The sequence below is a fragment of the Callithrix jacchus genome, chromosome X, assembly GCF_049354715.1.
Source record: "Callithrix jacchus isolate 240 chromosome X, calJac240_pri, whole genome shotgun sequence".
Lineage (NCBI taxonomy): Eukaryota > Metazoa > Chordata > Mammalia > Primates > Cebidae > Callithrix > Callithrix jacchus.
This window is the reverse complement of record NC_133524.1, coordinates 75,148,185-75,163,651: the sequence shown is the minus strand read 5'-3', so window position 1 is coordinate 75,163,651 and position 15,467 is coordinate 75,148,185. Positions and strand designations below refer to the sequence as shown.

General features: G+C 35.7%; 1 protein-coding gene across 40 annotated transcripts in view; it reads left to right on the top strand.

Annotated features, from left to right (window-relative positions):
* ATRX (ATRX chromatin remodeler) overlaps positions 1 to 15,467 on the top strand; it is a 316,685-nt gene that overhangs the window by 294,738 nt on the left and 6,480 nt on the right. For all 40 annotated transcript variants that reach the window (XM_078363312.1, XM_078363309.1, XM_078363298.1 and 37 more), the window contains 4 exons: positions 3,493 to 3,642; positions 4,481 to 4,606; positions 5,368 to 5,463; positions 5,961 to 6,089. In XM_078363312.1, the coding sequence (XP_078219438.1) occupies positions 3,493 to 3,642; positions 4,481 to 4,606; positions 5,368 to 5,463; positions 5,961 to 6,089 (501 nt within the window). The remainder of the gene's footprint in view (positions 1 to 3,492; positions 3,643 to 4,480; positions 4,607 to 5,367; positions 5,464 to 5,960; positions 6,090 to 15,467) is intronic.

Genomic DNA, 15,467 nt, shown 5'->3' with positions numbered 1-15,467 from the left:
TTGGGAAGCTGAGGTGGGTGGATCACTGGAGGTCAGGAGTTTAAGACCAGCATGGCCAACATGGTGAAACTCCATCTCTACTAAAAATACAAAAACTAGCCAGGTTTAGTGGCAGGTGCCTGTAGTCCCAGCTACTAGGGAGGCTGAGGCAGGAGAATCACTGGAACCAGGGAGGTGAAGGTGAGCTGAGATTGCACCACTGCATTCCAGCCTGGGCGACAGAGTAAAACTCTTTCTCAAGAAAAATAATAAATAGAAGTACTAAAGTGCTAAAAGTAAGGAAATAGACTTACTTAAGTTCCCCCTCCCATGGAATCTTTCAGTGAATGATCTTTTTTATGTAAGAGAATAGGTCTGGGAAGTAGAAGAACTGTATCTTAAGAAAACGGACTGATGGCATCATCACTGGATAGGAGCCAGGAAATTTAGTTTCCAGTCTCAGCTAGTCCTTAGCTGTGTAATCAGCCTCTGGGCCTCAATTTCTACTAATTCCATGATTGCAAATTTGGACTTAAAAATTATCGGATGCTAAGGATTGACTTAATAAAGCTTTCCTGGTATCGCAGACTTTTTTTTTAAAGGCTGTATATGAGTTTGTGTATATGTGTATGTGCACATGCATTTCTGGAAAGGCTTCCCCTCCAACCATTAAAGACATAATTAATGTTATAAATTGTGGTGTTTATATTTGAGAAATAAATACCACACTTGACAGTGTTTATTTCCAAAGAAGTGCTTATTTTCATGCTTTCGTTTATTCCTGCTATTCTCATATCATCCTGTTACACATGTGAGCAGAGAGTATATCATCCATGTTTAATTTACAGTCATAGGTAGACTAAGTTATTATCCAATGTTATTGAGAGAATTCGTTGTACAGGTAGAAATGAATTAGTTCCTAGTGTACAATTTTCTTGGTCTTTCTCTTAATCAGGTTGCTTTCTTAGATAAATGAACTGATCTGACTATCATTAAGATCATTTATTGCTAGACAGAAGTAAAATTAGGGATTAGCTATACAACATTTTCATCTTGTAGTTTATTTGGTGTGTTGTAGAACAGCTGACTTTTCTCATTGTATTTGGTAAATGTGCTAAAAATGTTAGTCAATGTTACCTAGTTTTATTATTTTCTCTCTCTCTTGAGTCATGTTTGGCATATGTGTGTTGGGGGCGTGGGTATAGGAGTTACACATTTAAGGAAGCCCTATCTTTTAGTTGAATAAATTAATGCAAATTGGCCTGTCTTCTTGCCTGCCTGTTCAGTAACAGTGGACTTTGGAGATTGATCTAGTGATAATAAACCTGTTGTATGTGGCATAGACCAGAGAAGTCAGTTTTGATAGCAAGTTTCTACTTTGGTGTGAAAGAGAAGAATTTAGTTAACATTTCAAAGGAACTAAACCCGTTAGCATCTATGTATTCTACAGTAGACTTTATTGAGTCCTCTCATTTGTATGGTCTTTTATTGTTTTCTGTTTTCAACAAAGGAGATAGCACACACAGACATTTCAAAATGGATTTTATGTTATCTCAGTATTTTGGGAGATCAAGGTAGGAAGATCACTTGAGGCCAGGAATTTGAAACCAGCCTGGGAAATATACTGAGATCCTATGTCTACAAAATTTTTTAAATCTCCCATGTACAGTGGTATACACCTGTAGTCCTAGCTACTCAGGAGGCTAAGGCAGGAGAATCATTGAGCCCAGGAGTTCAAGGCAGCAGTGAACTATGATCATACCACTGCACTCCAGCTTGGGTGACAGAGCAGGACCCTACCTGAAAAGAAAAAAAAAAGGAAGAAGAATTATGACATTTCAGTTATGGTTATATATCTGTTAAGAAAGTTTTGGGCCAGGTGTGGTGGCTCATACCTGTAATCCCAGCATTTTGGGAAGCCAAGGCTGGCAGATCACAAGGTCAGGAGATCGAGACCATCTTGGCTAACACGGTGAAACCCCATCTCTACTAAAAATACAAAAATTAGCCAGGCATGGTGGCATGCACCTGTAGTCCCAGCTACTTAGGAGGCTGAGGCGGAGAATGGCTTGAATCCGGGAGATGGAGGTTGCAGTGAGCCGAGATCATGCCACCGCACTCCAGCCTGGGCAACAGAGCAAGACTCCATCCCCCTCAAAAAAAAAAAAAAAAAAGGATCAGTTCTGTTAAGAAAGGAAATAATTGTTTTGAATGTTTATTGGAGTAGCAAGATAGAAAGCTGTTTACAAGATATTAAATATTAGAATATTTGGAATTAGTGTCAGCATTTGCTATTATATAGAAAAAAACAGTGACTCATGATTTCAATTTTTCATCTTGAGTTATCTAATACACATTTGAGTTCTTACCACTTTTTGGATCCTATACTCAAGGTGTGGTTGAATAAGTAAAGGCATAATTATTTTCAAATGTGGGCTTTGTCTATGCAAAAATTATGGATGCATTAAGCATCACTACATGCAGATTAAATTTGAATTCAGTGTGCTATATATATACCTCCACTACCTTCATTTGATCAGTAATTATGTCCCTTCACTAAATTCACACTCAAATTAGAAAGTGTGATCTAGGAGAACTTGTTAAAAGCTATGGAAAATCCTTCTGTAAAGTGAATTAATTTGCCTTTTATAGATCCAGGTTTTCATATGTTATTTCTTAATGAACAACTTATGAATATATTAAATTTATTAAAAGTAAAATATCTGTGATTCACTTTTAACCCCCACCCCATCTCTCTTTGTGTCTCACTCTCATAGTTATAATTTCACAGAGCAGGAGTTTAGTGTTCTTACTGAGTATATATATAAACGATTCCAATTTTTTCAGCTTTTAATTTTTTAATCTTAAAAGATTGGCTTAAGACACCATAATTTCCTAAAAATATATATACTATGATAAATTGAAAAATGTATATCAATTTAAATTTGATCCATGAGTCTTTACAGTGTAATTTACATTTGACCTTCCTGCAGTTGGAATGTAAGGGCGATATGTTCCAGTTAAACTGTCCTGTAACGGTTTAGATTAATTTAGATTAGTTTTTTTGTTAGTATATTTGTTGGTAGCTAAAGTGATTATGAAAATAAAGTTGTTTATTATGTATAAATAGGAGTAGCCATGATTTCTAGCATAGGCATTTAATATAATCACTAATTTAAGCATACTTATGTTAGCATTTATCAACTCAGAATTAAGCACAAAATAAAATGCGTGTGAAAAAAATGTTAAGTTGGTGGAAAGACCTTGAAATCTGAAAAGTGGTCATTTAAAAAAAAATTGAAGGCCTAAAACATACCGTATAAACATGAATGTCTTATATAAGAGGCTGATGTTAACTTGTTTTGTTGCTGTTTTCTAGGTATTTGTCATATTTTTCAGAAATATATGTAGCAATCAGGCTCTGGTTTCTAGTACAGTTGACCGTGGAACTCTGGAGATACTACTATTCAGAGGGAGAAAATAATTGTCTGTTATTTCAACCTCTCTAAACAGGATACCATACTTGCAGAACTCCTTCAGATACATAAAGAACACATTGTAGGATATCATGAACATGATTCTCTTTTGGACCACAAAGAAGAAGAAGAGTTGACTGAAGAAGAAAGAAAAGCAGCTTGGGCTGAGTATGAAGCAGAGAAGAAGGTAGTTGATGCAAAATCCGTTTTTGTTTTTGTTATGTTAGTAATTTGAAAGCAATGAAGAATAAAAGGGTCACATTTGAAACAGGTAATAATAATATAGTGGGTTTTAGGAACACAGTTCCCAATTACAAGAATCTCTTTATGGGTTGGTTTCAACTGCCTTTGGTGGTAGAGTAGGAGGAGAAGACAGAAGAAAATAGTTTACACTTAAGAAGTGGTAACCCTATTTCTGCTTAGTATTTATTGAATTGAGCGATGAGTGGAAAGCCATGTATTTAGCATCAGTACCCTCTCTTTAGTAAAAAACATACCGGAGCTTAGAGTTTGGAGGTGGAAATAAATGTAACTTTAGCATGTCTACCATGAAATCTAAATTTTGGCTGAATATCAGAACACGAAAATATTTCATTATTAGACGTTAATGCCATTTGCTCCAGCAGCAGCTTCATTTAAAATGATTCTGTTTTAAACATCAACCCACTTGAGCAAAAATGTTCCTGAGCATGGGAAACCTTAATACCTGAATCCTTTTCAAACTCCTAACTTATTGTACCAAACTTCTTTAACATTAATGTGATGTTCAGAGTCTCATCAGAATTCTCTGAGTTGCCCCCATTCTGTGGGAATTATCAGAAAAAAAGTACACCTTTAATGGGTTAAAGCTTTCCGTGTAATAAGATCTTGCTTTTCGGTGAAAAGGGTGTTTTGTTTGTATGTGGAAGAGTGTTAATAATTTCCTGGATTTGAGAGTGTGGATTCTTTTCTAAACCAGTAGGTGATGTAGAATTTCAAGTTTTAAATCACAATGTGAAAATTACATAATTTTTTTTTGTTTTTAGGGACTGACCATGCGTTTCAACATACCAACTGGGACCAATTTACCCCCTGTCACTTTCAATTCTCAAACTCCTTATATTCCTTTCAATTTGGGTGCCCTGTCAGCAATGAGTAATCAACAGCTGGAGGTAAGTTGTGAAGTACAAAAGTAATTTAACATAAATTAAAGGCAATTTAAAGTGCCTTGTTGAGGGTTCACCATGTAGGAATATCACATTCTCCAAAAGATTACCTCTGAAGAGACCAAGAAATTTTTCTTTTATTTGTTGACCGTTTTGAACCAACATAATGTTGTAAAATGTGGTTTGTTCAGAGCCCAAAGGAATCAGTCGGTGAATTAATGTACTCTGAATTATTTAAATTAAGAAACGATAGGACTGCTGACCAGCTTTGGAAATAGCATCTTCTTCAGTTATGAAATATTTATAATAAACAAATTTCTATCTTACTGCTTGAAAGTAAGATAAAATATACTCATTAATTTCTATTTTAGTGCATTATAGATGTATAATTAAATATATAATGCCCAATATTATGAAATAAATTATTTAAAGCTAGAATCAACTGTAAATTAAATAGGAAAGATTGGGTTTTTATTATACCAATAATGACTTAGTTAAATCTGAAACACATTATAAAATGTGCTATGGATTCATCTAAATTATTAAATTATTGGTGTGATAAGACTCAAACGTTTATCTTCCTAACAAGACCATTTGGACATTGATACATTTTACTCCACTTTATTGACACTGAATTTTGCTGTTCTCTTCAATTATTTAAAGAGTTTTAAAAACAACTGCTATAAATTGGCAAATGGAAGGATTCCTATACTTTAACACTGTGCTGTCTTTCTGCCTTTTATAACTTATTTCTTGCATTCTTCTAGGACCTCATTAATCAAGGAAGAGAAAAAGTTGTGGAAGCAACAAACAGTGTGACAGCAGTGAGGATTCAACCTCTTGAAGATATAATTTCAGCTGTCGTAAGCTAATTGGCGATTCTTATTCCAACATCCAGTTTGTGCCCTCTCCCCCCTACTGCCATTTGTTTTAATTTTTAATTGTTTCCTTTACTTCTTATAACTTGATTTGCAATAGTAAAATATTAGTAGAATGGATGGATAATAGTGCCAAACTGTAACCCAGCAATTTTGCATTGATGTTGGCACAAATGAGAAATGGGTGAAATGTAAGAATTGAGAAATCAAAAATCAAACATGGAAATGTATGCATTGTTTACATAAACATTTTAGTTACCAGTTGCACAAATTAAATCTAAATTATTGTTTCATTCCAGAGATAGCCGGCCCAAGTACAGCAGTGAACAACTTAGTACCGTGTTTTTGAATTATGTTTTTCTTTAGAAAAGAATAAAGGAAAAGGGGGAAAACCTTGGAAAAGCCCAAATATCTTTAAATACCTTAATTGTTTTTCCTCAATTGTACAGTAATAAGGAATAAATAGAAAATTTTTCTTTTAGTGGAAGGAAAACATGAATCTCTCAGAGGCCCAAGTACAGGCGTTAGCATTAAGTAGACAAGCCAGTCAGGAGCTTGATGTTAAACGAAGAGAAGCAATCTACAACGATGTATTGACAAAACAACAGATGGTAAGAATTCTGACTATTTCTAGGTTATGTTTAATTTTCTTGAATTTGTAATAATAGGTTTTTATGACATCTATATCAGTAATTATTCCTACTATGGATGGATGGATGGTCATTGTTAATTCTGGAAGAAATGTAAAAAAACCAGGAATGTCAGGTAAATGTAATATATTTGTTACAAAAAAACAACAGCTACCCAAAGGAATCCTGGAAGTTTACATAGGATCTAGTCCATATAATTTTATTTCTCATATATTCTGGACATCTATGTAGGAGTTTTTGCCAGAGTTTTATCACATTTGCCATTTTTATTTTATTTAACTTTTAATTTTTGCAGGTATATAATACGTATATATACTTATGGGGTACATAGAGCATATTGATACAGGCATACAGTGCATAATAATCACATCAGAGTTAAAGATTATCACATCAAGCACTTATTCTTTCTTTGTGTTACAAACCAATTATATTCTTCTAGTTACTTTTAAATGTGCAATAAATTATTTTTGATTGTAGTCACTCTGTTGTGCTATCAAATACTAGATCTCATTCATTCTAACTATACTTTCGTACCTATTTACCATCCCCCATTCCCCCACTCTCTGCTACCCTTCTCAGCCTCTGATAACTACCATTCTACTCTGTCCCCATAAGTTCAATTATTTTAATTTTTAGCCTCCAGAAATAAGAGAAAATATGTGAACTTTGTCTTTCTGTGCCTGGCTTATTTCACTTAACATAATGATCTTCAGTTCCATGCATGTTACTGCAAATGGCAGTATCTTGTTCTTTTTTATGGCTGAATAGTACTTCATTGTGTATGTGTACTACATATTCTTTTTTTTGAGACGGAGTTTCGCTCTTGTTACCCAGGCTGGAGTGCAATGGTGCAATCTCGGCTCACCGCAACCTCCGCCTCCTGGGTTCAGGCAATTCTCCTGCCTCAGCCTCCTGAGTAGCTGGGATTACAGGCACGCACCACTGTGCCCAGCTAATTTTTTGTATTTTTAGTAGAGATGGGGTTTCACCATGTTGACCAGGATGGTCTCGATCTCTTGACCTCATGATCCACCTGCCTTGGCCTCCCAAAGTGCTGGGATTACAGGCATGAGCTACCATGCCCAGCTTCTCATTGTAGTGTTGATTTGCATTATCTAATGATTGATGATGTTGAGTACCTTATGCAATGCCTGTTTGCTATTTGTATGTCTTCTTTTGAGAAATGTCTATTCAGATCTTTTGCCCATTTTAAAATCTGATTATTAGATTTTTTTTCCTATGAAGTTGTTTGAGCTCCATATATATTCTGGTTATTAATCCCTTGTCAGTTGGATAGCTTGCAAATATTTTTCTTGCATTCTGTGGGTTGTCTTTTCACTTTGTTGATTGTTTCCTTTGCTGTGCGGAAGCTTTTTAACTTAATGGTATCCCATTTGTCCATTTTTGCTTTGGTTGCCTGTGCTTGTGGGACACTCAAGAATTCTTTGCCAGTTCAATGTCCTGGAGTTTGCCCAATGTTTTTCTGTAGTAGATTCATAGTTCGAGGTCTCAGATTTAAGTCTTTAATCCATTTTGATTTGAATATTGTGTATGGCAAGAGATAGGGGTCTACTTTCATTGTTCTCCTTTCATTGTTTCATGAGTATCCAGCTTTCACAGCACCATTTATTAATGAGACTGTCTTTTCTCCAATGCATGTTCATGGTACCTGTGCCAAAAATGAGTTCACTAGTGTGTGGATTTGTTTCTGGGTTCTCTCTTCTGTTCTCTTGGTCTATATGTCTGTTTTTATACCAGTACTGTGCTGTTTTGGTTACTGTAGCTCTGTAGTATAATTTGAAATCAGGTAATGTGATTCCTCCAGTTTTGTTTTCTGTCCATTACAACTTTGTCTATTCTGGGTCTTTTGTGGTTCCATGAAAAATTCAGGATTTTTTTTATTTCTGTGAAGAATGTCATTGGTATTTTGATAGGGATTGCATTGTATCTATAGATTGCTTTGGGTAGTATGGGCATTTTAACAGTATTAATTCATCCAATCCATGAACATAGAATATCTTTCCATTTTTTGTACCCTCTTCCATTTCTTTCATCAACATTGTGTAGTTTTCATTGTGGAAATCTTTCACTTCTTTTGTTAAGTTTATTCCTACGTATTTAATTTTGACTGTGGCTACTATAAATGCAATTACTTTTCGATTTCTTTTTCAGATTATTCACTGCTGGCATACAGAAACTGCTGGTTTTGTATGCTACCATTTTACTAAATTTGTTTAACAGTTCTTAAATATTTTTTCTGGAGTCTTTAGGTTTTTCCAAATGCCAGATCATATCATTAGCAAACAAGATAATTTGACTTCTTCTTTTCCAACCGGGATGCCCTTTAGTTCTTTCTCTTGTCTGATGGCTCTAGCTATGACTTCCAGAACTATGTTGAATAACAGTGGTGAAAGCTGACATCCTTGTTGTGTTCCAATTTTTAGAAGAAAGTCTTTCAGTTTTTCCCCATTGAGTATGATATTGGCTGTGAGTCTGTCAGTGTATGGCTTTTATTGTGTTGAGGCATGTTCCTACTATACCTGGTTTTTTGAGGGTTTTTTATCATGAAGGGGTGTTGAATATTATCAAATATTTTTTCAGCATCAATTGAAATGATCACATAGTTTTTGTCCTTCATTCTGTTGATAAGATGTATCACATTGATTGATTTGCCTATGTTAAATCATCCTTGCAGCCATTGGATGAACCCTACTTGGTCATGTTCAACAACACCTTTTTAATGTGTTGTTGAATTGTGTTTGCTAGTATTTTATTGAGGATTTTTGCATGAATGTTCATCTCGGTTATTGCCTTGTAGTTTCCTTTTTTTGATATGTCTGGTTTTGGTATCAGAGTGTGACCTGGCCTTGTAGAATGTGTTTGAAGTTTTCTCTTCTCCTCTACTCTTCACAATTGTTTGAGGAAAATTGGTATTCTTCTTTAAACGTTTGGTAAAATTCAGCAGTGAAGACATTGGTTTCCAGGCTTTTCTTTGCTGGAAGACTTTTTATTACAGCTTTGATCTCATTACTTAGTAACTGGTCTGTTCAGATTTTGGATTTCTTCATGTTTCAATCTTGGTGGATTGTATGTGTCTAGGAATTTATCCATTTCTTCTAGGTTTTCTAATTTTTCGGTATCATTTCTGTGGTATCAGTTTTAATGTCTACTTTTTAATATTTGATTTTATTTATTTGAATCTTCTCTTTTTTTCTTAGTCTGACTAAAGGTTTGTCAATTTTATCTTCTCAAAAAACCAACTTTTTACTTATTTCTGCACTGCTCTTATTTATTTTACTAATTTGGGGTTTTGTTTTCTTATGTTTTTCTAGTTCTTTAAGATGCATTGGTAGGTGTTTAATTCAATTTTTTATTCTTTTCTGATATACACATTTAGAACTGTAACCTTTCTCTTAATAATGCTTTTGGTGTATCCCATAGGTTTTGTATGTTGTGTTTCCTTTATCATTTAAGAAATTTTTCAATTTTCTTCTAATATCTTCATTGACCACTGGTCATTCAGGAGCATATTGTTCAATTTTCATGTTTTTATGTAGTTTCAAAAATTCCTCTTGTTACTGATTTCTAGTTTTATTCCCTTGTGGCCAGAGAAGAAACTTGATACGATTTCACTTTGAATGTTTTAAGACTTGTTTTGTGGCCTAACATATGGTCTTTCCTTGAGAATGATTTATGTGTGAGGAAAAGAATGTATATTCTGTGACCATTGGATGAAATGTTCTGTAAATATCTATTTGGTCTCTGGTGCAGAGTAAGTCCACTGGGTTTTGTTGGTGGTGGTGGTTTTCTGTCTCAATGATCTGTCCAATATGTAAAGTTGAGGTGTTGAAGTCTCCAGCTATTATTATTTTGGAGTCTATCTCTCTATTTAGATAGAATAATATTTGCTTTCTATATCTGGTGCTCCCGTGTTGGGTGCACATATATTTACAGTTGTTTTATCTAGTTACTGAATTGACCCCTTTATATTATAGAATGACCATCTTTGTCTCTTGAAATCTATTTTGTCTGATATAAGTATAGCTAGTCCTGCTCTTTTTTTTTTTGTTTCCATTTTCATGAAGTGTCTTTTTTCGTCCCTTTATTTTTAGTTTATATGTGTCTTTATAGGTACAATGTATTCTTATAGGAAACAGATAGTTAGATCTTTTTTAAAAAATCCATTCAGACACTACATGTCTTTTGATTGGAGAGTTTAGTTCATTTATATTCGATGTTATTCTTTTTTTAAACTTTCATTTTAAGTTCATGGATACGTATGTGGGTTTGTTATATAGGTTAACCTGTACCACAGGTTTGTTTTACAGATTATTTCGTCACCCAGGTATTAAGCCTAACACCCTTAAGTTATTTTTTCTTGATCATCTCCCTCCTCCCGCCCTCTACCCTCTGGCCACCCTCAGTGTCTGTTGTTGCCCTCTGTGTGTTATGTTTAGCTCCCACTTATTGGTGAAAACATAGTATTTGGTTTCCTGTTCCTGTATTAGTTTGCTAAGGATAATGGCCTCCAGCTCCATCCATGTTTCTTCATAGGACATGATCTTGTTCTTTTTTTATGGTGGTATAGTATTCCATGGTGTATTATATACTACATTTTCTTTTTTTTTTTAAGCATCATTATTTGTAATTAGGTTTATAGAAGATATAAAATTTTTAAAAGAGATTGACAGCAGTCTTTAAGATGTATACTGAGGTCTGGGTCTTAAGCCTAGATGAGAAAGTAGATTTTTGATCTCTGAGATTAGTAATAGCTGAGTCGGCTGCTGTTGGAATAAGAAAAGCTCTAGTTGTCTATAACATGTTGAATTTGTCAGACTGTTTGTGATGAGCTGCTTTCAATAAACCAAATGCAGAGGTATCAGTAGCAGACTATGGCTCTGTTAGCTGAGGTTTAGAAATCACAGGATGCGACATCTCCATTTTGGCTATGGAACTTGATAATGGGGCATTCCATAATGAATGCCTTACAAGGAGGCTTGAGTATGAGTGGGCTTGAGTATCTAGAGCTTCAGTCACTGTAGGTATCAGGAAGAAAGGCACATTTAGAGAATACACCTTTACACACATGGATTCTCTTTTTTTTTCCCCCTCCCTTGAATTTATTTTATTTTAATTCCACATTTTCTTTATCCAGTGTACCACTGATAGGCATTTAGCTTTATTCCATGTTTCTACTTTTCTGAATAATGCTGCAGTGAACATACACATGTATCATTATAATAGAACAATTCATGTTCCTTTGAGTTTATACCCAGTAATAGGATTTCAGAGTTGAATGGTAGTTCTATTTTTACTCTTTGAGGAGCTGCCACACTGCTTTCCACAATGGATGAATTAATTTCCATTCCCACCAACAGTGTATAAGCATTTCTTTTTCTCTATAACCTCACTAGCATCTTTTGACTTTTTAATAATAGCCATTCTTATTGCTCGTTGTGTAAGGTATCTCATTGTGGTTTTGATTTGCATTTCTCTAATGATCAGTGCTATTGAGCTTTTTTTCATATGCGTGTTGACCACATGTATGTCTTATTTTGCAAAGTGTCTGTTCATGTCCTTTGCCCACTTTTTAATGGGGTTATTTTCTTGTAAATTTCTTTTTTTTTTTTAAATTTTTTTATTGCATTTTAGGTTTTGGGGTACATGTGAAGAACATGAAAAATAGTTGCATAGGTACACACATGGCAGTGTGATTTGCTGCCTTCCTCCCCTTCACCTATATCTGGCATTTCTCCCCATGCTCTCTCTCCCCAACTCCCCACCCCCCACTGTCCCTCCCCTATTCCCCCCAACAGACCCCAGTGTGTAGTGCTCCCCTCCCTGTGACCATGTGTTCTCATTGTTCAACACCCTCCTATGAGTGAGAACATGCGGTATTTCATTTTCTGTTCTTGTGTCAGTTTGCTGAGAATGCTGGTCTCCAGGTTCATCCATGTCCCTACAAAGGACACAAACTCATCATTTTTGATGGATGCATAATATGCCATGGTGTATATATTGCCACATTTTCCCTGTCCAGTCTATCATTGATGGTCATTTGGGTTGGTTCCAGGTCTTTGCTATTGTAAATAGTGCTGCAGTGAACATTCATGTGTATGTGTCCTTATAGTAGAACGATTTATAATCCTTTGGATATATACCCAGTAATGGGATTACTTGATAAAATGCAATTTCTATGTCTAGGTCCTTGAGGAATCACCACACTGTCTTCCACAATGGTTGAACTAATTTACACACCCACCATCAGTGTAAAAGTGTTCCTATTTCTCCACATCCTCTCCAGCATCTGTTGTCTCTAGATTTTTTAAAGATTGCCATTCTAACTGGTGTGAGATGGTATCTCAATGTAGTTTTGATTTGCATTTCTCTAATGACCAGTGATGATGAGCATTTTTTCATATGTTTGTTGGCCTCATGTATGTCTTCTTTTGTAAAGTGTCTGTTCATATTTTTTGCCCACTTTAGAATGGGCTTGTTTGTTTTTTTTCTTGTAAATCGGTTTTCATTCTTTGTAAATTCTGGATATCAGCCCTTTGTCAGATGGGTAAACTGCAAAAAAATTTTCCCATTCTGTTGGTTGGCGATTCACTCTAATGACTGTTTCTTTTGCCATGCAGAAGCAGTTGAGTTTGATTAGGTCCCACTTGTCTATTTTGGTTTTTGTTGCCAATGCTTTTGGTGTTTTGGTCATGAAGTCCTTGCCTACTCCTATGTCCTGAATGGTTTTGCCTAGATTGTCTTCTAGGGTTTTTATGGTGTTAGGTCTTATGTTTAAGTCTTTAATCCATCTGGAGTTAATTTTAGTGTAAGGTGTCAGGAAGGGGTCCAGTTTCTGCTTTCTGTGCATAGCTAGCCAGTTTTCCCAACACCATTTATTAAACAGGGAATCCTTTCCCCATTGCTTGTTTTTGTCAGGTTTGTCAAAGATCGGATGATTGTAGATATGTTATGTTGCCTCCGAGGCTTCTGTTCTGTTCCATTGGTCTATATCTGTGTAAATTTCTTTAAGTTCCTTATAGATAATGGATATTGCTTGTTAGATGGATAGTTTGTAAAACTTTTCTGCAATTCTCTAGATTGTCTGTTTACTCTGTTGATAAGTTTATTTTACTGTGCAGAAGCTCTTTAGTTCAGTTGGATTTCATTTGTCCATTTTTGCTTTTGTTGTAATTGATTTTGGCATCTTCATCATGAAATATTTGCCTGTTCCAATATCCAGAAATATATTGCCTAGGTTGTCTTCCAGGTTTTTATAGTTTGGGGTTTTACATTTAAGTACTTAATGTATCTCGAGTTCATATTTGTGTATGGTGTAAGGAGGGTGTCCAGTTTCAATCTTCTGCCTGTGCCTAGTTGATTACCCCAGCGTTGTTTGTTGAATAGGGGGTACTTTCCTCATTGCTTTTGTCAGCTGTGTCAAAGATCAGATGGTTGTGGGTATGTGGCCATATTTCTGGGCTCACTGTTCAGTTCCATTGAGCTGTGTGTCTTTTTGTACCAATACCATGCTGTTTTGGTTATTGTAGCTCTGTAGTATAGTTTGAAGTTGTGTAGCACAATGCCTCCAGCATTGTTCATTTTGCTTAGAATTGCCTTGGCTATTCAAGCTTTTCTTGGTTCCATATGTGTTTTAATAGTTTTGTCTAGTTTTGTGAAGAACATCATTAATAGTTTGATAGGAATAGCACTGAATGTATAAATTGCTTTGGGTACTATGGCCATTTTAACAATATTAATTCTTCCTATCCATAAGCATGGAAAGTTTTTCCATTTGTTTGTGTCATCTCTGATTTCTCTGAGCAGTCTTTTGTAGTTCTCATTGTAGATACCTTTTTACCTCCCTTGTTAGCTGTATTTCTAGGGATTTTATTCTTTTTGTGGCAGTTGTAAATGGGATTGTATGCCTCATTTACCTCTTGTCTTGACTTTTGTTGGTGTATAGGATTGCTACTAATTTTTGTACATTGATTTGGTACCCTGAGATACTGCTGAAGTTGTTTATCAGCCTATGGAGCTTTTTGGGCCAAGACTGGAGTTTTCTAGATATTGAATTATGTCATATGCAAACCATGGTAGTTTGACTTTCTTTCTTCCTATTTGGATGACCTTTATTTCTTTCTGTTACCTGATTGCTCTGCTCAGGACTTCAAATACTAGGTTGAATAGGTGTGGTGATAGAGGGCATCCTTGTCTTGTGCCGGGTTTGCAAGAGAAATACTTCCAGCTTTTGCCCATTTAGTATAATGTTGGCTGTAGGTCTCCTTCTGCCGGGATTCCAGATGCCCGAGGCAAGAGCCAATTGCTCCTTGTTAGTTCAACTCATTCCCCTGGAGTTCTTGGGGGCCAGGAATGAGTCCTGGTGTGTGGTAGCCCCGTTCAGGGTCCCCAGCTTTCTCCTCCTTCAACCAAGCTCTTCTGTGTCTTCCCTCTGTCTACTCTCATTGCCTTCTCTCTGAAGATGTGTTAGGAATGTGCTAGTCATTCTTGTCTCTCGGTGGCAGCTTTTCCACCTTGCTGCATCTAGTCATCCATCTTGTCCAACCTTGATAAGTTAGGACTTACTCCTGCCATTTTGTTATTTGTTTTCTGCTTGTTTTGTGATCCCTCTCTTCCTTTTTGTCTTGCTTTTAGTTAAGGCAGTTTTCTGTGGTTGTATGTTTTAAAATTTCTTATTTATTTATTTATTTGGAGATGGAGTTTCACTGTGTTGCCCAGGCTGGAATGCAGTGACTCGATCTCGGCTTACTGCAACCTCTGCCCCCTGGGTTTGAATGATCCTCCTGCCTCAGCCACCGAAGTGGCTGGGATTATAAGTCCCCACGACGTCTAGCTAATTTTCACATTTTTACTAGAGACAGGTTTTCACCATGTTTGTCAGGCTGGTCTCAAACTCCTGAAGTCAGGTGATCCGTCCACCTCATCCTCTCAGTGTTGGGATCACAGGCATGAGTCACCACACCCAGCATAATTTCTTGCTTATACTTTTTTGTATATCTGTAGTATGTTTGTTTATTTGAAGTTACCATGAAGCTTGCAAATAATATAACACATAATTGTAAGCTGATGATAACACTGATTGCATAAACAAGCAAACAAACAAATGAGCAAAGAGAAAACTAATGTTCTGTTGCCAGTGAGTTTTATACCTTCGTATAATTCTTCATTATTCATTAACAACCTTTTCTTGCAGACTGAGAAACTCCCTTTAGTATTTCTTGTGGCACAGGTCTGGTATTGATGAAATTTCTCAGCTTTTGTTTGTGTGGGAAAGTCTTTATTTCTTCTTCACATTTGAAGGACATTTCACCAGATATGTTC